The 25,604-nt window shown below is 38.7% G+C and overlaps 1 protein-coding gene across 3 annotated transcripts in view; it reads right to left on the reverse strand.

Moving 5' to 3' along the window:
* Positions 1-25,604, reverse strand: part of GLRA3 (glycine receptor alpha 3) — a 203,312-nt gene that overhangs the window by 91,607 nt on the left and 86,101 nt on the right. For all 3 annotated transcript variants that reach the window (XM_056114225.1, XM_056114224.1, XM_056114223.1), the window contains exon 4: positions 4,675-4,898. In XM_056114225.1, the coding sequence (XP_055970200.1) occupies positions 4,675-4,898 (224 nt within the window). The remainder of the gene's footprint in view (positions 1-4,674; positions 4,899-25,604) is intronic.

Below are 25,604 nucleotides of genomic sequence, written 5' to 3' on the forward strand. Positions count from 1 at the left end.
AGCATTCTCATCCTGTTTGTGTAGGGCCCAGGTCTCTGAGGCGTACGTTAATGCAGGAAAAATAGTGGAATCAAAAGATGTGCTCTGAGCCAGAGGTTCTTCATCCTTGTAGCTATTTCTTCGACGCTCTTGAAGACATTCCAAGCTGCTCTTTTCCTCCTTCACAACTCAGGTGCCAGGTCATTTGTCATGTTGACTTCTTGACCTAGGTACACATAAGTGTTGCATTTGGAGATGTTTGTCCTGGTGAGAGTGAATGGAACGTCAGGAACAAGACCATTTCTCATAAACATTGTCTTTGTTCGATTCAGCTGTAGTCTGACCTTTCCACACTCACGGTAGAAGTTGGCCAGCATTTGTGCCGCTTGGCTGATGTTTGGTGTTATAAGAACGATGTCATCAGTGAAGCGTAGGTGGTGTAGTTGCCGACCGTCTATCTTCACTCCCATTCCTTCCCATTCCAGTCGTCACATGACGTTCTCGAGGGTGGCACTGGAGAGTTTCGGTGAAATGGTATAACCCTGCTGAATCCTTCTCTTTATGTTAATGATAACCTCCCCGTAGAATGGTGAGATCCTGGTAGTGAATACGCAATACAGCTCACAGAGGATCCTGATGTACTGACTTTGAATGCCCTGTTTAGCTAGGGCCTCGATGACTACTTCAGTCTCAATAGAATCAAAGGCCTTCTTTAAATCAATGAACATTAGACAGAGCGGCATCTTAAACTCCCGAGAAACCTCAATGAGCTTGGTTACCATGTGGATATGGTCGATCGTGCTGAATCCTTTGCAGAACCTGGCTTGCTTGATGGTTGTTCTTCATCTAATATTTTGCCTATCCTATTCAGGATAACTCAAGTGAACAGCTTGTAGACAACAGACAACAGGCAGATCAGGCGATAGTTGCCAATGTTGTGATGTCTCCCTTCTTATACAGTAGTACAGTCATGCTGCTTTTCCACTGGGATGGAACTTTGCATTCAGATAGGAAGCGTGTTAAGAGCCGAGCCAGTGTATTGATGAGTACTGACGGCAGGTTCTTCAGGTGTTCGGGTCTGACCTTGTCTGGGCCAGGTGCTGTTTGCTTCTTTACCGACAAAATAGCATGTCGGATTTTGGAAGGTGGACATTTGGGAATGACTTATCCATCCTGCAGAATTTGGTATGTGGGCAGGTGGACGTGGCTATCAAAGAGATCCAAGTAGAAGTCATGGATAATCTTCTTCATTGCCCTTCTGGAAGATTTGATGGATCCATCAGGACGTTGGAGGGCAGTTATCCTGATCTTGTAGTGGGTGAAGGACAGGCTGGCATTGCGAATGCTTTTCCCAGCTTCTGCCACATCTGCCAGCACTGCTGCTCTTCTCTCTTTGAGGTCTTTCTTTTTTTTTTACTTTCTTTTTTTTTTTAATAATTTATTTCTTTATTGAATCACTGTGGGAAAAGTTACAGAGCTTTCGGGTTTAGGTCTCAGTCATGTAAATATCAAACACATTTCCCTTTACCAATACTTATTTTTAACCGCGAACCCCAATAGAACCCCACCTCCCACCCCTCCCAATTCCTGTGAGGCAGATGAGTTCTAGTTAATACTCTATCTACTTTGACTAGATACATTGTTTCGATAGAAGATGCACAATTATTGTTTAGAGTTTACGACCCCCCCCCCAATCAGACATGCTGAAACAGCGTTGTGAAATGATTTGCTTTCTACAACTTGGTTTAAGAATAAAATGATGTCGCACGGCCGCTATTGCAGCCACACGGTTTTGGATTTCTGCTATTTTACTTATTAACCCTGGAAGAATTTCTATTAAAACTTAGATAGTTAAGAGATTGGTTTCTGTGCTCTGGAGTCGTGGCCGTGCCGGAGAGCCGCTCGTGGGGGGCAACTGGCGACCTCAGTCGGGCGTGAAGGACGGCCCATTATGCCCCCCTTCCCATGAGGTCCCTGCCGCCCCCAGCCGTGGCTCAAACCTGCTGTCCACAAGGCTCCCGTGAGGCCGCCATCTTTCTTTCCAGAGAGGAGCGGGTGAGTGGGTCAACACCCTTTCCCCTCCGGGCAGGCATGCTGGCGTGGTTTAACACATAGTCCATTTGCTTTTCTGCTCCAAGCGGGTGGTTCTCTGTGCTAAGTCCTTGTGCCTCCGGGGCAGTGGCCGTGCCGGAGAGCCGCTCGTGGGGGCAGCTGGTGACCTCGGTCGGGCGTGAAGGACGGCCCAGAATGCCCCCCTTCCCATGAGGTCCCTGCCTCCCCCACCCGCGGCTCAAACCTGCTGTCCACAAGGCTCAGGTGCGGCCGCCATCTTTCTTTCCAGAGAGGAGGGGGCGAGTGGGTCCTGAGGTCTTTCTTTATCGCTTCTCTGCACTCATTGCGAGCTTGGATGTTCGCTTGCAGTTGCCTGAGGCTTGCGCCAAGCCACTTTGGCTTATGAGCTCAAGAGTTTTCGAAGATAGTCATCTTTTTGTGGCTATCTCTCTCTCTCAGTGTTCCTCGCACAATCATGGAGGTGCTGAATCAGTCGATCATATTCCTTGTCAATGTTGTCAATGATGGCATCTTCCCATGTTTCTGCAATAGTGCCAAAGAGCTCCCAGTTGGTGGTCATTCTGGGAGTTCTCTTCTTAAACTTTGCAGCCCTTTCTCCCCGCTCTGTGAAGTAGAATTTTGCACGAAGGACACAGTGGTTTGATCCTGTTTGGAATTTTGGGACAACAGTGACTTTGGTCAGGCAAAACCATCGATTGAATATGATATGGTCAATTTCATTGTGGAACCATCCACCGGGAGACTCTCATGTTCAACGTTTAGATTCGGCCTTCTGGAATTGTGACTTACCATGGATGGTCTTGGTCGCCATGGTGAACTCGGACAGTCACATAGAATGTGACATAGTTACCAAATAAAAATACATTCCACTATATTGAAAGGAAATTCAGCGAAAGTAATTTTTTCTACAAGAAATACAAAAATATGAAAACACACAATAGATGGAATTATTTATAGAATTATTTTAAAAAACACTTTATGGAAAAATCAAATCACTGTTACCAAGTGAATTTTCAATTTTTGATACCTCTACTCCATTAACTTACATGATTACCTGGAAAAAATAGCAACTGATCCTAATACTGGGTCGAGAAACTCAAAATAAAGTATTTTATGATCAAATGCTGGCTAGAACAATAGCACAATGGGTATGGCATTTGCCTTGCACAAAGCCAACCTGGTCAACCCAAGTTCGTTTCCACCCCTCTCAGAGAGCCCAGCAATCTACCGAGAGTATCTCGCCTGCACAGAAAAGCCTGGCAAGTTACCCGTGATGTATTCGATATGCCAAACACAGTATCAATAAGTTTCACAATGTCACTGGGCCCACTCAAGAAAATCGATGAACAACGGGAGGACAATGACAGTGACAGTGATGATCAAATGCTACTATTGAGAAGAATTCAAAAGGAAGAAAATTGAGGTACAATATAAATAATTAGATATTTTAAGTTGACCTTGATATTTTTTAAAAATATGTTACAGGGTTTTTTTTTTTAATAATTGCCAGTTGCTGTAAGTTGTGTATATTTTCTGTCTTCAATAAAATAAGATGTGAAATCTGGTCCCAAATTCCTTTTATTTCTCCTCTAATTTGAGTTAAAAATAACAATTATGAAAAAATTATGATGATCAACAGATTTTAGAATTTTTTTTTCAGGTGTGGTACATACCAAGCATATGACTTTAAATAGCTATTAAGAGAATTTAGGTCTTTTTGATATTTAATGAACATCCAAAGTTGAATGAGTTCTAGAGTTCAGTTATCAAGAAATTTGACTAAAGTTGGTTATGTTTATGGTATTAGTGCTTTTTTTTATTAGGTTTTTTTTTTGTTTCAGTTTTGGGGTCACACCCAGTAGTTGTCAGTGCTTAATCCTGGCTCTATGTTTAGGGTTCACTCCTGGTAATTCTCTGGAGAACATATGATGAGATTAAACTGGGTTGATTCATTACAGGACAAAAGCTTTAGTTCTTGTACTATCTCTCCATTACTTTTAAAAAGCTTAATGGGCTTCTGGGAAATATAGCATAAGTAAAATGTATATAAACTTTCCTAGGCAGATAATAAAGATATGGTCACCCATTCATGCTTACTGCATTGATATCTTTTCCTTCCCTGCCTTCCTTAAGGTTGATCACTTAGTTACCACTTCATATATGTTTAAAACAAAAATAATTGGATAACTAAGGTGAAGATGCAAAATGATGAACAAAGAAGTTCTAAAACAATACAAAAATAAAATAATACACATGCCTTAAAAGTTTATAAAAACTCAACAATTCTAAATATTTCTTTACCTATGAATATTTAAGCAATTAGCTATATGCAAAATTACAGCCACATGTGTGATTCATCAACCACCTGATGTGATTTTAAAGTCGCTTATCAAGTTGACTCAGGCTAAGAAACTGGATTACTTATTTTAACAAATATGAATTTCTGAGATTTTTCTCATAGCTTCTGGATTTGGCACTTGGATCATTGTTGATTATATTTATTTGAGAAATGATGTATTTCTCAGAGGCACAAAACAATCATTTGAAAATTGCAAAACTGTCAGCAAATCTTAAATAAAATTCTTTATTTACCAAAATCAGAAACTGAAGTCTCGAACTCACCTAATTGAATAAAGAACATTTCCATTCTTGAAAATTCTCAACAGTTTGTTATCTGTAGTAACTTCATGAAAGTTGGCTCCCTTTTCATTGGCAAAGAACAAGTCTGGCTTCCAAATGGAGTCCAACATAGATGGGTCCAGATCTAAAGAGTCATCGGGGTATTCACTGTAGGCCAGACGAGGGTCATTCCATTTCTGACGAAGAAAGATGTTCACTCTATAATCCTATGAGAAAAGAAATTTAGGGTGAGCCAACTGCTTGAGGATCTTTAGATCATTATTTGCTATTTTGGGGGCTTGTCCCAGCATTGTAACAAAAAACATTGACATCTTTGATGAGATTTTTCACACCTCGTAACCCTCACTCATAACTACTCCTAAGAGACATTCTATTTCTAACTTTGTGTGTTTTTAGTCACAGAAAAGCAACAAAAGAACAAAATTTTTTATTTACTTACATTTTGCTTTTTGTCATTCGAATTTTACATTTTTGGTTTGTCAGAGTGAAATACTGAATTCCCTGCTCTTAGGCAGTTGGGGTAAAATATTTTCTGCTTTGCATTTATTTTTCTAGAACCATTCCTCATAGTAGACATCAATATGCAATATGGGTTTAGTGGAACTTTCTTGAAAACTTTTATAAAAATGTATACACACATTTATAATAACTATGTGCTTTCTCATGATTTATCATTTTATTGGTTCTATGAAATGGCAATTTAGGAAAAATAAAGACAGTTTTGAAATGATAAAAGAAACATAAAGGAACATTACCGTCACTGCCACTGTCCTCCCATTGTTCATCGATTTGCTCAAACGGGCCCAGTAACGTCTCCATTTTGAGACTTGTTGTTACTGTGTTTAGCACATTGAATATGTCATGGGCAGCTTGCCAGGCTTTGCCATGCGGGAGAGATACTCTCGGTAGCTTGCCAGGCTCTCCAAGAGGGACAGAGGAATCGAACCCGGCTCAGCCGGGCTGGCTGCATGAAAGGCAAATGCCCTATTGCTATGCTATTTCTCCAGCTGTTTGTAATATTTTAAGATTGGGATAATGAGATTGCCTACTTAAACCTTTCCTAGTTAAGTTAAAACGTGGAGAAATCAATAATTTCTTCTAAATTCTTGTTCATAGGTCTGAAATTTATATATTTACGTATATATAATGATGAATATCAATAAGCATGCCCATGTAATATGTTTCTGTATTTTTCATATAGGTACTCTGTGTCTATTTTCAGATATAATTTTACCCTAAGAGACTATATCAAATCTATATGCCATTATCTATAATAGGCAATATTAGCTATTATTCAAAACAACAATAAGTGTCAGATGATACATTAGGTACTTTGTAAATTATTCCTGTTTTCTCATAGCAAATCTGTAAGGTAGCTGTTGCCATTCCCCTGCTTTTGACAGAGATGAACAATGGGGGAAAATGTGTGTAATAACTTCATCAGTATTATAGAGTAGATAAGTGATGTCATAATTCAGGCACTTGGATTCCAGCTTCATAGATTTTTAAGATTTACATTGCTCCATGGTAGGCTTTCACTTATGATGGTATTGTCTGCAAAGCAAACATTTTAAAATCTAAGGAAAAGATTGTGAGTTTACGTCATTTATGCTTGTTTTTCTTTTTTCCCCCATATATTCATGCCAAAGCCTTTGAAAGGAAAACAGCTCATTCAGTTTTAGTGGATTTTGCACTGTTGTATTATGCATTTGTGCTACTTCACTAAATTTACAACAATTTGTTGGTAATAAGGAACTGATTCATGTCTTTTTTTGGATTTGTGTAAAATTTGGGTACGTTGTCATTTTTACTATTAGAAGAAGTTTCTAGAGGAATTCCCCCCCCCCCCCCACAAGCCACTAGAGAGAATAGAGTATTTTATGCAAAGATCACAAAATTTATAGCCACATAAAAAAAGAAAGAAAGAAAAAGTGATGACCCTTGAAGAAATTTTTACTGGTTTCGTTTTTTAAAAATTTGTAAATTCTGAGGTTTAGCATACATAGACAGCATTTGTTCCCATGCATTACAAAGTAAAGAGATCTTTCTAGGACTCCTAATTTGAAACCACTGCTAATTTAAATAAGATCCAAAATTATTATTTCCTTTACAAAACATAAAGAGATCGAATCAGAGCAAATGTACATGTAGCTTGTGTTGTGTGCGACCATCCCAGGTTTTGTTCTGGTACCACATACAGTCCCTGGAATCCTGTCAAGAGGGATCCCCTCAGCTCAGAGCCAGAAGCCCAGAAGACCACCAAAATGGATATGCACCCCCCAAAACACACAAAGAAACAAAAAGCAAAACTGAACAACCAAAAAAGAAAATGCAGACTCTTTAACAATTCCTTGTTGGTTGAGTTTTACAAAATTTGTAAATTCTAAAGTATGGGACAGCCTAGGTTCCAGAGTATCACAAAGTACAGAAGTTAGTACTCAAGAGTGATTCCTTGCTCGAAACATCATTGCCTGCACCATGTGCTCCGTGAACTCCAGCATAGGGCAAGCAGTCATCTGGGGCCACTGATTCTGAAATAATGGTGCATGTGGGAAAGTGCCTTTCATTTCTCTTCTTGGGTACCAAATGAACAGGAAAGAGAGGTATTTTATAAGAACCATGTAGAGCTGCAGGGAGCTAATTTCAAATCTACTGCTGACTTCTTCATTATTCAGATGTCTAATAAATTTCTAGTAAAGGGCAGACTTATTTAAAAATGAAAACACTAAAGATAAATTTAATTATGTGCCAACTCTGAAAATAATACTTTTAGAAATGGCAATTGACTCTTGAGATAGCATAAATGAAAATATACGTAAAATAATTCCCTGTTTTTACATATAGAAGCTCAAAGATTTTGCATATAGTGATACAACATAAAGAAAGTATAAGTCAATGAAATTTATTTGAATTACTAATCCTTTGTATTTTGATTAATCAGAACATAAATAATTGAATATAAGATTGTTATATCTCATTTTAATATGGGATTTATTTTAGTGTTGTCAGCTATAATAAAATAATACATACCAAGTCACTTATAAACAACAGATGTGTATTTCTAATTGGATCTCTGGATCACTCTCTGCCCTGAGCAGAGCGCCGGCAGCTGAAGACCTCTGGGACCCAGCCACAGCCATGCTGAGACCACTCTCCACACACTAAGACAGGCCTTACACATGAAGGAACCGGCAGAGGAACCCAGATGTGCGGGTTCCAAGCTCCCGGACTTCTTATTGTCTAGTTCTTATTGTTAAGTTCTCACTCGCAGAGAACCCTGAAGGCTACCGAGAGTCTCCTGCCCACATATATGCCTGACGGGGAACACCTGTAAAGGTGATTAGAGACTGCCCCAAAAGCCTCCATCCCTCTCGGAGAGCCCAGAAAGCTACCAAGAGTATCCTGCTCACACGGCAGAGCCTGGCAAGCTACCTGTGGAGAACTCTATATGTCAAAAGCAGTAACAATGATGGTTCTCCTTCCCCTGACCCTGAAAGAGCCCCCAATATGCCATCGGGCTACACTAGCATGTGACAGGGATGAATGGAGATGTTACTGATGCCCGCTCAAGCAAATTGATGAACAAAGGGGTGATAGTGATAGTGATAGTGTATTTCTAACAGTTCTAGAGTCTGCAAGTTTGAGATTAGGGTGTCAGCATGTTTACGTATGAGTCTCTCCTTTTCATAAACTTCCCACTGAGTTCTCATACATAGAGGCAGATGGACTGGGAGCACATTGAGATCATTCTTTTTTCAGAAAGTTTTTTCATTAAGTTTAGGTAACATGGCTACAATACTGTTAATGCTTATGGTATTAATGTGTAAAATAACTGCAATTTTCCACCAGCAAAGTACACATTACCCTCCATCAATGTCCTCATGTTACCTCTAGCACATTTACTTTGTACCCCCATTGCTTGGTAATTTGTGGTTTGTAATACAAGGCCAAGGTTCTGTCATTGTTCAATACTGTCTATTTCCTTGTTTTATCTCTATGTTGTAGATGAGTGACATAATTCAGTATTAATTCTGCTCCCCTATGACTTATTTCGCTTCACATGCTACCTACCCTCTAGTTGCATCCATGTTGCAGCAAATAAAACTCCTTTAGGATGCAGCAATACCACTTTTAGGTATCTATTCCCTAAACAAATACATTAATTTAAAAAGATATATGTATGCTTATATTCACTGCAATGTCAAGGACAAGAGCCAGGATATGGAAATAATACAATGTCCAACAAATATTAAGTACTTTTATAATATACTCATGAACATCACTACCATCTAAAATCAGATTATTTCCATCACCTCAAAAGAAAACCCAGTTCTACTAGGTTCAGTAGTCACTTCTCATTCACTATTCATTTCTGCCCTGATAAAATTCTAACCAGCTTTCAATCTCTATATATTTACCTACTCTGAATATTTCATATCAATTGAATCATAAAGTATGACCATTTTATATGTCTTTTTTCAATTAGAGTATGTTCAAGGTTTTATTATAAATGTGTTTTAAAAGTTAATTTCAGAATATAGATATCAGATATTTAATGTCCAGAAATTTGAAGTCTCTCTGTGACATGAATGTAAAGTGACAGAATTTGAACAACATAAATGTTTTTGGAAGTTAATGTCACAAATATGACATAAAAATAAGGAAAAGGTAAAGGCCCTCCCGTTGATCGTCGATTTGCTCGAGCGGGCCCAGTAACGTCTCCATTGGAGACTTTGTTGTTACTGTGTCTGGCATATCGAATACTCTCGGTAGCTTGCCGGGCTCTCCGAGAGGGGCGGAGGAATCGAACTCGGGTCGGCCATGTTGGCCGCGTGTAAGGCGAACGCCCTACCTGCTGTGCTATCGCTCCAGCCCATGACATAAAAATAGTACTATAGAAATATTTTAAAAGTGCTGTGTCTCCTCTGAGTGATAGGACCACCTTAAAAATGACTGAATCAGCACACAGTTTTCCCCCCCCTTAGAAGAAGCTTCTAGAGAGGGGAGGGAAAAAAAAAAAGAAGAAGCTTCTAGAGAAAAGTAAGAGAAGCATCTAAAAAAATCCACAATCCAAATCCATTTTTGTCATATTCATGATATATTGGAAGAAGCATGACCAAATTCCTGGCTGTACCTTCCCCTCTACAGGGTCACTTTGGGCATAAGAGTTTCAAATAAACTCATCTTACATCTTCCCCAATGCTGATAGTTCTGATGGAATGGACTTTGATGGAGGAATTGTTTTAAATTTATGAGATATGTTTCTTATTTGTCATAATTATGCTAAAAATGTCAGAAGCATGCCTTTTTCTAGTGTACTGAAAAATTTTGAAAATTAACTGTACTGTTTTATTCTCTAAAGAATAGTCAAGTTTTTTTTTCTCTACATGCAACTTACCTACATAAATTGAGGATAAACCTGTGAAGGCAGGTTGTTTATTCAGAGAAATTACTAACTGTTCCCTGGGACCAGACCCTTGATTTATCTTTGAATAATCGATTTTATAAATGTCCTCTTTACTAACCTTTTGTTTTACCAAAGTCTCGGGCCAGAGCAATAACATAGAGGGTAGGGCATTTGTCTTGCACACTGCTGACCTGGGTTCTATTCTTTCGTCCCTCTAAGAGAGCCCAGCAAGCTATCAAGAGCACTCCGCCCACACGACGAAGCCTGGCAAGCTACCCGTGACATATTCAGTACGCCAAAAACAGTAACAAGAAGTCTCACAATGGAGACGTTACTGGTGCCCACTCGAGCAAATCAATGAACAATGGGAGGACAGTGCTACAGTGCTACTAAAGTCTCACAAAAGTTTTACTTAACTGTTGTTGTTTTATTGTGTTTTGGAGTCTCACTGGGCAGTGATTGGAGACTACTTCTGGCTCTGTGCATAGAACTTGCTCCTGACCATTCTGGGGATCATTGTGGTGCCAAACCTGGATCCCCCCAGTAGAAAGCATGCACTTAATGTGTTGAACTCTCTCTCCAGGCCCTCCTTTCCTAAACTTTAAATTACCATTTTGGTGGTGATTATTTCAATTGAAAAACATATATGTTCTTGTTTCATTGAGGTTGTGATTTTCTATATTATCACTGTCACGGTCACAGTCCCGTTATTCATCGATTTGCTTGAGTGGGCCCAGTAACGTCTCCATCATGAGACTTGTTGTTACTGTGTTTGGCATATCGAATACATCATGGGTAGCTTGTCAGGCTTTGCCATGTGGGTGAGATACTCTGGCTAGCTTGCCGAGTTCTCCAAGAGGGGGGAGGAATTGAACCCAGCTCGGCCGGGCCGGCTGCGCACAAGGCAAACACCCTACCGCTGTGCTATATTGTAATATATAATATTCTATATTATATTACATTTAATGTTATGTGAAATCAAATCAATTCTCAGCATAAAAATCAAAGAAACTATTGCTAATTGGTTTCTGTCAAGCATGAAACCAGATGCCTTAAATATACTTTGAAATTGAAGATGTACTGCTTCAAATTTTATTTGTATATATTTTTTCAGAAATATATTTAGTCCTGTACATGCCTAATACTTCATTTTACACTGGAATTAATTTTTCAATATTCATTTCTAATTTTATTTTTAGGTAGCACAATTACAAAAGCGTTCACTTTCATCATTTTGATGAATAAATTACCTTCATAGCCACCAAATTGTCCCAAACCCCCACCCACTGTCCTCTGTCACATCTTCCTTTCCCTATCACTTGATTATCTTAGTTTTGCAAGTGAAGATCAAGGGTAATATTTTCAATATTGTATACCCCCTGCATTATTTTTCTATATATCGCAGATGAGTGAAATCATCCAGTATTCCTTTTATCTCTGACTTATTTCACTTTACTATGATATATTTTAATTCCATTCAAGTTGCAGTAAGTGGAAAGTTTTATTTTTAACTTGTATAGATGCATAGTATTTCACTGATCTATCTCTCTCTCTCCCTGAATATATCTCTCTTTCTCTCTCTCTCTCTCACACACACACTCACTTTTTGTGTTTTCAGGAAAATGCTTCAGAATTCTTTTTTTTTTTTTTGCTTCAGAATTCTTTTTCATCTGAATAATGGTCTCTGATACTATTAGATCATAATTTTGAAAGTAATGATAGAGAACTACTTATAAAGAAAAAAATTATTCTGAACCAATGTAAATAAAACATTTGCATAGTAAATAAAATATGTAAACTCAATATTCTCATCTCAAGTGTTTAAACACTACACATTTGTAACTTTTAAACCATTGTTCAAGGTGTTGTTCACACTAATTTTTGCAAATTTTTTGGAGGCCCACAACTAGCTGTGCTCCTTCAGGACTTACTCCTGACTCTGCACTCAGAAATCATTCCTGGTGGGGCTCCAAGAACATTGTACTGGGGGATCAAACTAGGAATGACTGCTTGCAATGCAATGCCCACTGGCCCTCTGGCCCTCTAATCTCTCTGGCTCTTCTAATTCACAACTTTATTAAGTATTAACATGTAGAAGCTTTATATATGGGGGGATATGTAAGCTTTAATAAGTATTAACAAAGTAATAGAATATTACTGGAAACATCTTTGTGTTGTTTTCACACAATATAAGCAAGATAATTAGCCAAGCTAGTTCATTAATCAATAATTGATTCACATAATTCTTTTCAGTTTTTTTTCAAAACTGTTTAAACAGCTATGCATGTTATTGTGCTATTGCTTTTTAAAACAGTATGCAAAATTTCACTGGTTTCTCACAAAAGTCATTTATGCCATTGGGAAATTTTAATTTATGAGGGTTTATATTGGAATAATTTACAATCAAAAGTTAAAGGGTGACTGTTAGAAGAATAAAGTTCCACTTTAGAAAACCTTTTTACATTAAATATTATATATTCAAAACAAAGTTAAATCATATTTGTGATGATGCTGACCTTCTGAGCAATTCAGATAACTCTTAACTAGCTCTTTGTTGATTTATAAATTAGCCATGAAGCTGTGTAGAGGTTATTCACTGCACTTTAAATCTGTAGAGGAATTAACTTCTTTTAGAAATGACTATTGAAAATTGCAGCTTCATTTAAGATACTGTTGAGAATAACAGATAAAATATTTGTTTCTTCATCAAATAAAATAACCACTTTAAAAAGCAGCATTTTATTCTTAAAAAGCCAGTTGAATAGGGCCGGGGAATAACTCAATGGGCTGCTGATCATGTTTTGCATGAAGGAGCCAAAGTACTGCGTGGGTATTGTTGCTGAGTATTGCTGAAGGCAAGCCAGAAATATTAAGCTCACAATAGCCCTCATTCATCCTGGGGTATAATCCCCAAATAAAACAAAACCAAAATTTAGCTGACTGGTATATATACAATCCACCAAAATCAGAATTAAAAAAAAAGATCATTAGGCATTTGGATTCTTGCTTAGTTTATACTGTGCATTTTTGTGTTTTCATGTTTATAGGTCTTTGGTGCTGCATATATGTGTGGCTACATAGTATAAATATGCAGATATATTTAATGATGTGAAATGTGGTTTATTATTATAGGCAAATAAGAGTCAGGTTTCCATGTCTTTTCATTTGTCATGAAATATTTGGCAAATAGGTGGGGAGTGTGCCTTAATATGGGTGTGTAAACTTGAGAACATGCATATTTTATCACAAACAAATGCAAATGTTTAGCACAATGTGGGTGCAAAGTCTCAGAAATACTAAATATGATTCATTTTCACATTACAGCTTTGTCCTAAATTTATTGATATATAATTTTCTCTGTAAGATTATTTCTCTATTTATTCTCAAATACTTTCGTGACTAGAAAATTTAACTAACAGCAGAACTGTCACTGTCACTGTCCTCCCATTGCTCATTGATTTGCTCGAGTGGGCCCAGTAATGCCTTTATCATGTCTTTATCAGTAGCTTGCTGGGCTCTCTGAGAGGTGTGGAGGAATTGAACCCAGCTCAGCCAGGCTGGTTGCATGCAAGACAAATGCCCTACCGCTGTGCTATCCCTCCAACCCAACAGCAGAACATAGGGAGAAAATTAAGCAATTTTACTAATACCATCTTAGAACAAGAACATAAGTGGAATTCTCTATTTTGTTCAGGCCTTGAACTCTTAATTCATGATATACAACATTGGTTACTATAAGTGATCTTACAGGGTGGCTCTCTTTCATGGCGACGTTATGTTTTCCAAGTATAGTGTCCATTCACCTGCTATGCCCACATGAAAAAGTCCACTCAGTTTCCTTCTCAAACCTCTGAAACATAATATTTTGAAATATAATAAGATGTCTATCTTATAAGCCACAAGGAGTTTTATTTGGCACAATATTTTTAGAATTTTTGATCTAATAAAAGGTCACTAACATTTTATCCCCTTTTTTTCTCTTCAGAAGAATTGAATGATTTTATTTGATATTTAAGAGTTATGAGTTAATTTTTCTATAGGTACAAATATCTGCTGAGGATAATTATTTTCCTTTGTTTAGATGACATACTAATTTCAGAATTCTTTCAAAAATTAACTGATCTTATATATATAATTACATACATGTACTTATACGTACTTACATACTTACACATTTGCTTGACCAATGTAACTGCATAGAAGCCTAATTTTATGTTTTTTTAAAATATTTTTAAGGTAAATAGTTTTATTTAGAAATATCTATCTATAGAAATATGAGGACAGAGAAAAAAGAGATATATGTATTCAAGAAAAAACAGGTGTGTTTTTTTTTCCAGAGGGAAAGAAGGCTCAAGTGTTTTTTTGGATAATATTATATAAAATTCAGCCAAATTGAATTGGCTTAGAGTTCTCTGCTTACATAAAAATTTAATCTGGGCTTTGTCACAGGGAAAACCTTGAACTCTGGATGATTCTTTCATATTCTTTAAAATCAAATTGCTGTGAAATACGCAGTACGGGCGCATATGCTGCCTGAGCCCTTGTGCTGCTTGCGCCCACGCGAGTATATGTGGTGGCTGAGCACATATGTCGCCTGAGCACATGTGTCGCCTGAGCACGTGTGTCGCCTGCATCTTCCCTATTGAGATGTGTACTTTCATGCTTTCATATCTAATGCTGATATGTGCCTGCCCTTGAAGAAAACCACGTTATCTCTTGAGTACGTTACTCTCTCTCTCTCTCACTCTCTCCCCCTCCACACCTTAAAAAAAACCCTCCAAATAAAATCTGTTTATTTCAAAAAAGAAAAAAAAAAAGAAATACACAGTATGAAGTTGTTCATGATAGGGTTTCAGTCACACAATGTTCCAACACCTGCCACTTCACCAGTGTACATTTCCCACCAACAATGCAACAATGGCCTCAGTTTCCCTCCTGCACTACCCCCTCAACCAGTCACTGTCAGACACTTTCTCTCTCTCTCATCTATCTCTCTCTGTCTTTCTCTCTCTTGGTCTCTCGCACTTGTTTCTTTGGGGCATTATGGTCTGCAATACAGATACTGAAAGGTTATCATGTTTGTCCCTTTACTTACTTTTAACACTCAGTTCTTGTTCAGAGTGATCACTTCCAACTATCTTTGTCACAGTGGTCCCTTCTCTAAACTTTCATATTCTTCGCAGCACCTTTTGAGTTTCCTGTGCTTCTTTTCTGAGAGGTCCACCCTTTCAGGGACCTTGATTTATGCATCTGGGTGGTCCTAGACTTTCAAATCTACGAAGAGTTAAGAATTTTCACTCAGGGATGTATTTTTTGTGCCTTGGGGCTACTTCAAAGTCGGGCAATTTCTTGTTTTACTGTATCCCCAAAGCTCATCACCTGGACCACTTTATCATTCTGCCTGCAACATTAAGGAAAGTTGCACAAGACATTTTGTTCATTTGTTAATTTCATTCAGCTTTGAATCAAAATAAATGAAATCTACATTTTCTTAGCAGAAAGCACATTTTACATTACTTATGAGTCATCTGGGCTGGAGCGATAGCACAGTGGTAGGGCGTTTTGCCTTGCACGCAGCCAACATGGCCGACCGGAGTTTGATTCCTCCGCCTCTCTCGGAGAGTCCAGCAAGCCACCGAGAGTATCTCGCCCACACGGCAGAGCCTGGCAAGCTACCCATGATGTATTCGATATGCCAAACACAGTAACACAAAGTCTCCAATGGAGACATTACTGGGCCCGCTCGAGCAAATCGAAGAACAACGAGAGGACAGTGACAGGGACAGATGAGTCATCTAATATGGCTTTCCTAAATGTATATTTAAAAGAAAAGCAAAGTCTCATTAAATATGATTTAATTTGATTTAGTTTTAAAATTCAAAGATAACATCTTAACATTGTAAGAAATGCTCTTCATTAAAGAGCTGACAAGCAAAAGTTGAATTAGAATTTCAACATTTACAGTCATATAACCAGAGGCATATCTAAATTGTTTGTGATAATGAGAATGTACTGTCCAGAGTTTGAGCACTTGATCACTTGACTTCCCGTTATTCATCGATTTGCTCGAGCGGGTGCCAGTAACGTCTCCATTTGTCCCTGTCACGTGCTGTGCTATTGTAGCCCAAAGGCGTCTGTTCGCTCTAGGAACACGAAGAGCCTCAAAACAATCGTTCATGATCTTGATGAAGAAGTCTGACCATCTGGTAGGTGGGCGGCCACGTGGTCTTTTGACATCCTGTGGAATCCAGTTGGTAACAGCTCTAGTCCAGCGGTCGTCTCTAAATCTCATTACGTGACCAGCCCATATGATTTTTGACACTGTGGCAAATGAGACAGCGTCACTGATTCTTGATAGTCGATAGAGGTTGGAACTCCAGATTCTTTTTCTCATTTGAGTGAAACATGATATTGCAAGCATAGCTCTTTCAATTCCTCTTTGGGAGACCCGAATAGTGTTCTCATCCTATTTGCGTAGGGCCCAGGTCTCTGAGGCGTATGTTAATGCAGGAAGAACAGTGGAATCAAAGAGATGTGCCCGGAGCCCGAGGTTCTTCGTCCTCTTAGCTATTTCTTCGACGCTCTTGAAGGCGTTCCAAGCCATTCTCTTCCTCTTGTGCAGCTCAGGTGCCAGGTCATTTGTCATGTTGACTTCTCGACCTCGGTACACATAGCTGTTGCATTCGGAGATGGTGGTTCCGTTGAGAGCGAATGGGGCGTCAGGAATGAGGCTGTTTCTCATAAACATTGTCTTCGTAAGATTCAACTATAGTCAGACCTTTCCACACTCACGGTAGAAGTCGGCCAGCATTTGTGCCGCTTGACAAATGTTTGGTTTTATTAAAACAATGTCATCAGCAAAGTGGAGGTGGTGTAGTTGCTGACCATCTATCTTCACTCCCATTCCTTCCCATTCCAGTCGTCGCATGATGTTCTCGAGGGTGGCACTGAAGAGTTTTGGTGAAATGGTATCACCCTGCCGAACCCCTCTCTTGACATGGATGATCACTTCTTTGTAGAATGGTGAGATCCTGGTAGCGAATCCATAATACAGCTCACGGAGGATCTTGATGTATTGAGTTTGAATGCCCTGATTGGCTAGGGCTTCAATGCCTGCTTCTGTCTCAACAGAATCAAAGGCCTTCTTTAAATTAATGAACATTAGATAGAGCGGCATCTTGTACTCCCAAGAAACCTCAATGAGCTTGGTTATCGTGTGGATATGGTCGATGGTGCTGAATCCTCTTCGGAACCCGGCTTGCTCGCATGGTTGTCCTTCATCTAGTGTCCTGCCAATCCTATTCAGGATGACTCGAGTGAACAACTTGTAGATGACAGACAATAGGCAGATCGGGCGATAGTTGCCAATGTCATGGATGTTTCCCTTCTTGTACAGTAGTACAGTCCTGCTGGTTTTACAGACCTCCACTACCTCCACTACCCAGCTGCTGCCACACTCCAGGACACTTTCCAGACCGTGCGACACATTATAAGACACTAAATACCCATCTTCCAGATTTGCCGTATCATATTTGATAGGGTTCAAATATGGTACCACCTACAAGGGCGATTAGAGGTCACCCCAAAAGCCTCTATCCCTCTCGGAAAGCCTGGCAAGCTGCTGAGAGTATTCTGCCCGCACGGCAGAGCCTCACAAGCTATCCGTGTGTATTCAATATGCCAAAACCAGTAATTACAATGGGTCTTATTCCCCTGACCCTGAAGGCGTCCAGAGTTTATATTTATTTTTATTATTTTAAATATCATTAGAGTCACATTAGTATCATAACCATTATGTAATTTTCAGGTATGTTTTATTGAAAATCAACATGTGTATATACTATAATAAGTTTAATATGGAAAGACAATTATTTTCCATTATACGTTTGTCCCTGGTGCACTTAATATAAGCTATTTTTGAGAAATATGGTTTAAAGGGTAAAAACAGTAAAACTTGCTGTAAGTACTGAATATGTCAGTATAAATAAAGTGTTTTAATATATGCCACAATAACTTTAGTAATAAAAAGTGTCAAGGGCAAAGTACTTAGCCTTAGTAAGTAATAAGATATAGCAGCTCTGAAAAAAGAAAGAGGATAACAGAAAATGCATTTCATTCTGAATTAAATAACAACTAGACTTCTGTAGGTAAATATACTGTTTAACTCATGCCCAGCTCTAAGAGTAATTCATCTTATGTTTGAAATGTTTGTCATTTTCCCTCTTTTTTGATAGTAATGGAGATAGACAGAAGTTTACATTGGCAGTACAAGTTATTTGTGAGTTGTAAAATCTCCACAGTACGCAAATAAAAATCCATCTCGTGGCATTTTATCATGGTTCCCAGAAGGATATAAATTACTAGAAGAGAATGTCTGCGAATACGTTTTCCCCCAAGATGACCTGGTCTTTAGAAAACCCAAAGGCATCCCAAATCACAGAGGTCAGATATGAGTTGATTATACTATAGATGGCAGAGGCCAGAAAAAAGATGGAAATTTTGTTTACCCTTCTTCTACATTATTATGAAAACTCATGAATGTGAATATATAAATGCTGAACACCAATTTGTCCCATTTTCATCCCCAGAAAGAAACTGCTGGAACAGTTGCACTTTTTGCCTTTAAAAGCCAATCAAATGTCCTTTTCCTATGAAAAGAGACAACACTAGTAACACATGAAAACCAGTGATTATATGACCTGAAATTTGCTCCAACACCATCTAAAATGCAATGTGTGATTTTTTGCTAAAGGCCAGACCGTTGATATTCTAGACACTTGAATAACTCAAAAGAATGAGATTCAGGTGGCTTTCTTCTATCAGAGAATTTAAAGAAAACATAATTTTATTCCAGAATTGAAAATTATTAGGTCAAAGTTGGGTATATAAGCAAGTTTTTTCTCCATGATTTCCCTCCCAGGCCGTCATACCTTCAAGGGTCGTGATGGTATAGCTGAAAACTAGATGCAAAGTATAGCTATATGAACCATTGAACTGAACAACTACATTTTATTCATTCTCTTAGAGGGTGATGTATATGACTTAAGGGTCTATTAGCCTTATGAGTAACCTCCAGTGTTATAATGGTTAATAATTGGAAGGATTTGGAAAACACCTAGTAATACCCAGAGCAGTAAAATCCCAGTGCTCTGTGTCGGCAGAAGTGTCTTCTCTTCCTAATCCTTTTGCTATTGCACCATCTCTCTCAATGGTCATTTCCCCCAGACCCACATCCAGGATTAGAAGCTTGAGCCCAGCCACAGGGAGCCAATTAGAGTCAATCTCAGGTGAGTTTTACACTTCAAGGAATTTTTAGAAGCTCCTAATTTATATGTGCATAGCTATCAGCATGGAAAATAGGTTCTGAAAGAAGCAGACCATAAAGTGTGAAATAAAATTTTAGATTTTGTTAAATGTATTGATATGGGTGTATTTACAGAGATTCTGGCTTCTGTGTATTAGCATTGATAGGAGAAATTGGATTTTTTTTTGCTAATTTGATTAAGCATAAATTGGAACCAGTGGAAACCTACGGTAAATAAAAATAGTGTAGTTTATATTTGTCAGTTAATGATCAAAGAAGACATGCAAAATTTAGAAGGAGACCTGGAAATTGATTAAAGTATGTCCGTTCTCCTCAACTATGGATGCTGAGAGGCTAATTTACCAAATCATTGAAAAATCACATTGGTGACTATAGGAATATTATCTTCTTAAAACAGCGTTGCGATATTCTGTTGCCTGACCCTGAGATGTGCTCCCATGTTTTAATGGTAATTGTGATCGTCAGATCAACATAAATCTCTACCATTACTTGTTGGTGCCCAACCAGATCATAAGGATGAGTTCTTGGATGCTGCTTGAAAGCAGGAAGCAGAACCAGGATCCCACTTTGCACTAAGTGGATGAGCCTAAGCTTGTGAGTCTGATTGATATGGAAAAGGCCAAACGGATCCTAGCCAGAAAATTCCTGCAGCACAAAGCAAAAGCTTCCCCTTCTCACATATCTCAGACCTAGCTAACCTTTAGATGTAAACATCCTCTCCTGTTTATCACAGAGCCCAGGTGTGAGGAAGTCGGGACCTATGGAGCCTAGTGCTCGATCATATTTTCTTCCCCAGAAATTGTAACTGACCATATTTTTCTTCCTGAATATTTTAACGGTTTGCCTCCTAAATAGGGTAAAACAATGTATACTTTGATACATGCCCATCCTGTACCTCAGTTACTTGTTTTGATTCTTCCCACTCTGTTGAATTTCATTGGGCGAATTCACAATAAAATATCAAATAAAAGGAGACTGAGAAGACTGTGCTTGGTCTCAATATCTGAGTCCTATGGTTCTCGGTGCAAAATAATTTCTCTTGGTTCCTTGTCTCAGTGCCTCAGACCACCTAACTGAACATTCATACAACAATTACTCAATCCCATAAGTGAAAAAATGATGGGATTGCCATAACTGGAGCAGAGTGGAAATGGATAATCAGAGCCTATAAATGGCAATGATCTTTTATGGTAAAGGACTGACCATGACCTATTCCAATTGTCCTATCTATGCCTAGCTCACTAAGGAAGAGCTAACATTTCTGAATAATGAAGACAACTCTGAGGTTGTATGTTGTATTATCAACAGACACAAAATTTTACTAAATAGAACACATGAATTGGTTATCGGATTCAACCTTCTTTAAAGGTGGACCCCTTACTATGACTCTTCCTGCAGGGGTTTTCTATCAACTTATCACAACTGTATTCTCAAGGAACTACAAAGACTGGGTTTCAGAAAACACTGAAAAAGCATTCTGAATTAATCCTTGTCCTTGGACATAAAAAAATTGTTACTACTTACTGACAACTAGTCAGAATGAAATAAATATAATTAAATAAGTTTTAATAACCAATTTTGATAAGGTGTTTTCACTGGTGTGTATGATTTTATGAAGCTATTCTATTTTATTTTCTAAGGGAATAGTTTGGGACCACATATATTCATGTATATAATACTCTATATGTATATAAGAATATATTATACACAAAATTATATATTTATTGATAGATTATATGAGAACACTGCAGTTGTGAGAATATTTTTATTGAATACTTGTATTTTTGTATTGAATATCTGAATGTTTTTATTGAGACTATTTGTATATGATACTGATGTAATCTTTTTGATATAAGAAGTAAAGTGGGAAGGCTGAGATGGGATTCTCTGAAGCTTTTCATTTGCTAATATGTTTAGTGAAGAGCGGTACTAGATTCCTGAGGAAACCACAATGAATGACTCATCTAAAGCCTAGTCTGATGGTAGAGAAGCAATTCATTTCTTATCTCATTTAATTTTCCTTTTGGTCTATACACAAGACATTTGAATCTTGAGAGTCAACAATAAATTATTTCTCCTTCATCTAGCTGATTATTTAAATTCTTTGTAATAAAGAGAATCTCTTTATGCCAACAAAACACAGTCACTGCCACCTGATTTCTGACTAATACATCAAATTTATTGAAAATAATTTGCTGATTGAAATTCGGTACAAATGGTTTCTCAAACACATAATTCCAACACCACAATAAACACTAATGTATACACTTCCCTACCCCAAAGAACCCAATACACCTCCTTTTCAGTCACCTCCCACAATTGTGTGGATCAGTATTACTGTTGTGTTGCCTTTGACCCTTTGTTGATACTCACTGTGTATCTTTAAGTCAATATATATGAGGAAGAGTAATCTGTACATATCCTTTTTTTCTGACTTCACTCAACATGATATTCTCAACTTCTATGCATGTTGTTGCATAATATATGACACTCTTTATTAGATCTGCATAGTATTCCATTAGGTACTGCATAATACAACTTTTTGATCAATTAATCTGTATTTGGGAATTTGAGTTCTCTCTATATTTTGACTATTGAACTAAAAACAGCAATGAACATAGGTGTGTATATATCATTTAAAATTAATATTTTCATGTTTTGGTTGTGTGATACCAATAAGTAGTATTTCCGGCTCATGTGTTAGATCTATTAATATTTTAATAGAATAATAGATCTCTGTATTGCTTTCCAGGGGTGCAGAACCAGATGACATTCCCACCAACAAAAGATGAGAGTTGCTTTCTCACCATGACCCTGCCAGCACTGGTTATTTCCAGACATTTTTGATTTGTGGCATTCTCCCTGGAGTAAGAGGGTATTTCATTAATGTTTTGATATGTAATATTAAATACATTTTCTACACCCTTAGGGAAAGAATAATGGAAGCATTATATATTATCTATTAATCTGTTTAAGTTTATAACCTCAGTTCATAAATAAGTCTGTGGGAACAACAATCATCCATTATCATAATATGTTCCTCTGGTCCACTTTTTATATTTTGCTTTTAGTGTGTGTGTGTGTGTGTGTGTGTGTGTGTCCATCCCTCTTGGAGAGACTGGCATGCTACCAAGAGTATCTCGCCCACATGGCAGAACCTGGCAAGTTACCTGTGGCATACTCGATATGTCAAAAATAGTAATAATGGTGGTCCTCATACCCCTGACCATGAAAGAGCCCCCAAGATTCCATCGGGCTACACTAGCATGTGACAGGGACGAATGGAAACATTACTAGTGCCCGCTTGAGCAAATCAATGAACAACGGGGTGATCGTGATAGTGTGTGTGTGTGGGGGGGGGGTGGTCATGCCCAGCGATACTCAGGGATAACTCCTGACCCTGTACTCAGGAATTACTTCTGGAAGTTCTTTGGGAATCATATAGAATGCCTGAGATCTAACATCAGATTGCCATGTGCAAGGAAATGCCCAACCTGCTGTGCTATCACTCCAGCCCATAACCTACTATATTGAAGATATTATAGTGATAGCATGGGTGAAAAATAGGAAATATCTTTATGAGAACACTAGGTAAACGCCTAGCGATTTTAGCTAAGTAACAGGGTATTGAGATATCAGTCATGTCTGGATATAACTAAAAAATGAAGGATAAGTTGTCTTTTACCCAAAACAAGATAAAATATCTTTAAATGATGACAATGATGTATACCACCACATTTATTAAATCACTCGATCACTTGACATCTGACTACTCATCGATTTGCTCAAGTGGGTGCCAGTAACATCTCCATTCATCCCTGTTGCATTATAATGTAGCGCAATGGCTTCTGCTCATTCTAGGAACACAAAGAGCCTCAAACCCATCGTTCAGGGTCTTGATGAAGAAGTCTAACCATCTCATAGGTAGGTGGTCATGCGATCTTTTTTTTTCACACGATCTTTTGACGTCCCATGGAATTCAGAAGGTAACAGTTCTCGTCCAGCGGTTGTCTCCAAATATCACTACGTGTCCAACCCATCTGATTTTCAACACCTTGAAAAATGAGATAGCATCCCTGATTCTTGACCATCGACAGATGTCGGGACTCCAGATTCTTCCTCTCATTTGAGTGAAGTGTAATACTCCAAGTATAGCTCTTTAGATTCTTCTTTGGGAGAACTGAACAGCGTTCTCATCCTGTTTTCATAGAGCACAGGTCTCTGAAGCACAATTTAATGCAGAAAGAACAGTGGAATCAAAGAGATGTGCCCAGAGCCCGAGGTTCTTCCTCCTGTTAGCTATTTCTTTGATGCTCTTGAAGGTGTTCCAAGCTGCTCTCTTCCTCCTGCGCAACTCAGGTGCCAGGTCATTCATCATGTTGACTTCTCGACCGAGGTACACATAGCTGTTGAATTCAGAGATGGTGGTTCCGTTGAGAGCGAATGGGGCGTCAGGAACAAGGCTGTTTCTCATAAACATTGTCTTCGTAAGATTCAGCTGTAGTCAGACCTTTCCACACTCACGGTCGAAGTCAGCCAGCATTTGTGCCACTTGGATAATGTTTGCTGTTATTAGAACAATGTCATCAGTGAAGCGGAGGTGGTACAGTTGACAACCATCTATCTTCACTCCCATTCATTCCCATTACAGTCATTGCATGACGTTCTCCGTGGTGGCACTGAAGAGTTTTGGTGAAATGGTATCACCCTGCGAATCTCTCTCTTGACATGGATGATCACTTCTTTGTAGAATGGTGAGATCCTGGTAGTGAATCCATAATACAGTTCAAGGAGGATCCTGATGTATTGAGTTTGAATGCCTTGTTTGGCTAGGGCTTTGATGACCGATTCCATCTCAACAGAGTCAAAGGCCTTCTTTAAATCAATGAACATTAGACAGAGCAGCATCTTGAACTCCTGAGAAACCTCAATGAGCTTGGTTATCGTGTGGATATGGTTGATCGTCCTGAATCCTTTGTGGTACCCGGCTTGCTCACATGGTTGTCCTTCATCTAGTGTTCTGCCAATCCTATTTAGGATGACTCGAGTGAACAGCTTGTAGACGACAGACAGTAGGCAGATTGGGTGATAGTTGCCAATGTCGTGGATATCTCCCTTCTTGAACAGTAGTACAGTCCTGCCGGTTTTCCATTGGAATGGGACCTTGTATTCTGACAGGTAGCGTGTGAAGAGCTGAGCCAGTATATTGATGAGTACTGACAGCAGGTTCTTCAGGTGTTTGGGTTTGACCTTGTCTGGGCCAGGTACTGTTTGCTTCTTTACCAACAAAATGGTGTGTCAGATTTCAGAAGGCAGAATGTTGGGAACAACATATCCATCCTGTGAAGTTTGGTATATGGGCAGGTGGACGTGGCTATCAAAGAGATCTGAGTAGAAGTCTTGGATAATCTCGGAGGGGAAAGGGTGTTGTCCCGCTCACCCGCTCCTCTCTGGAAAGAAAGATGGCGGCCGCACGGGAGCCTTGTGGACAGCAGGTTTGAGCCGGGGGTGGGAGCGGCAGGGACCTCATGGGAAGGGGGGCGTAATGGGCCGTCCTTCACGCCCGACCGAGGTCGCCAGCTGCCCCCCACGAGTGGCTCTCTGGCACGGCCACGACTCCAGGGCACAGAAACCAATCTCTTAACTAGCTAACTTTTAATAGAAATTCTTCCAGGGTCAATAAGTAAAATAGCAGAAGCCGCGCGACATCATTTTATTCTTAAACTAAGTTGTAGAAAGCAAATCATTTCACAACACTGTTTCAGCATGTCTGATGGGGGGGGGTCGTAAACTCTAAACAATAATTGTGCATCTTCTATCGAAACAATGTATCTAGTCAAAGTAGATAGAGTATTAACTAGAACTCATCTGCCTCACAGGAATTGGGAGGGGTGGGAGGTGGGGTTCTATTGGGGTTCGCAGTTAAAAATAAGTATTGGTAAAGGGAAATGTGTTTGATATTTACATGACTGAGACCTAAACCCGAAAGCTCTGTAACTTTTCCCACAGTGATTCAATAAAGAAATAAATTATATATATAAAAAAGAAGTCTTGGATAATCTTCTCCATTGCCCTTCTGCAAGATGTGAGAGATCCATTAGGATGTCGGAGGGCAGTCATCTTGGTCTTGTAGTTGGCAAAGGACAGGCAGGCATTGCAATGCTTTTCCTGGCTTCTGCC

The sequence above is a fragment of the Sorex fumeus genome, unplaced genomic scaffold (genome assembly GCF_029834395.1).
Source record: "Sorex fumeus unplaced genomic scaffold, SorFum_2.1 ptg000024l, whole genome shotgun sequence".
NCBI classification, from domain to species: domain Eukaryota; kingdom Metazoa; phylum Chordata; class Mammalia; order Eulipotyphla; family Soricidae; genus Sorex; species Sorex fumeus.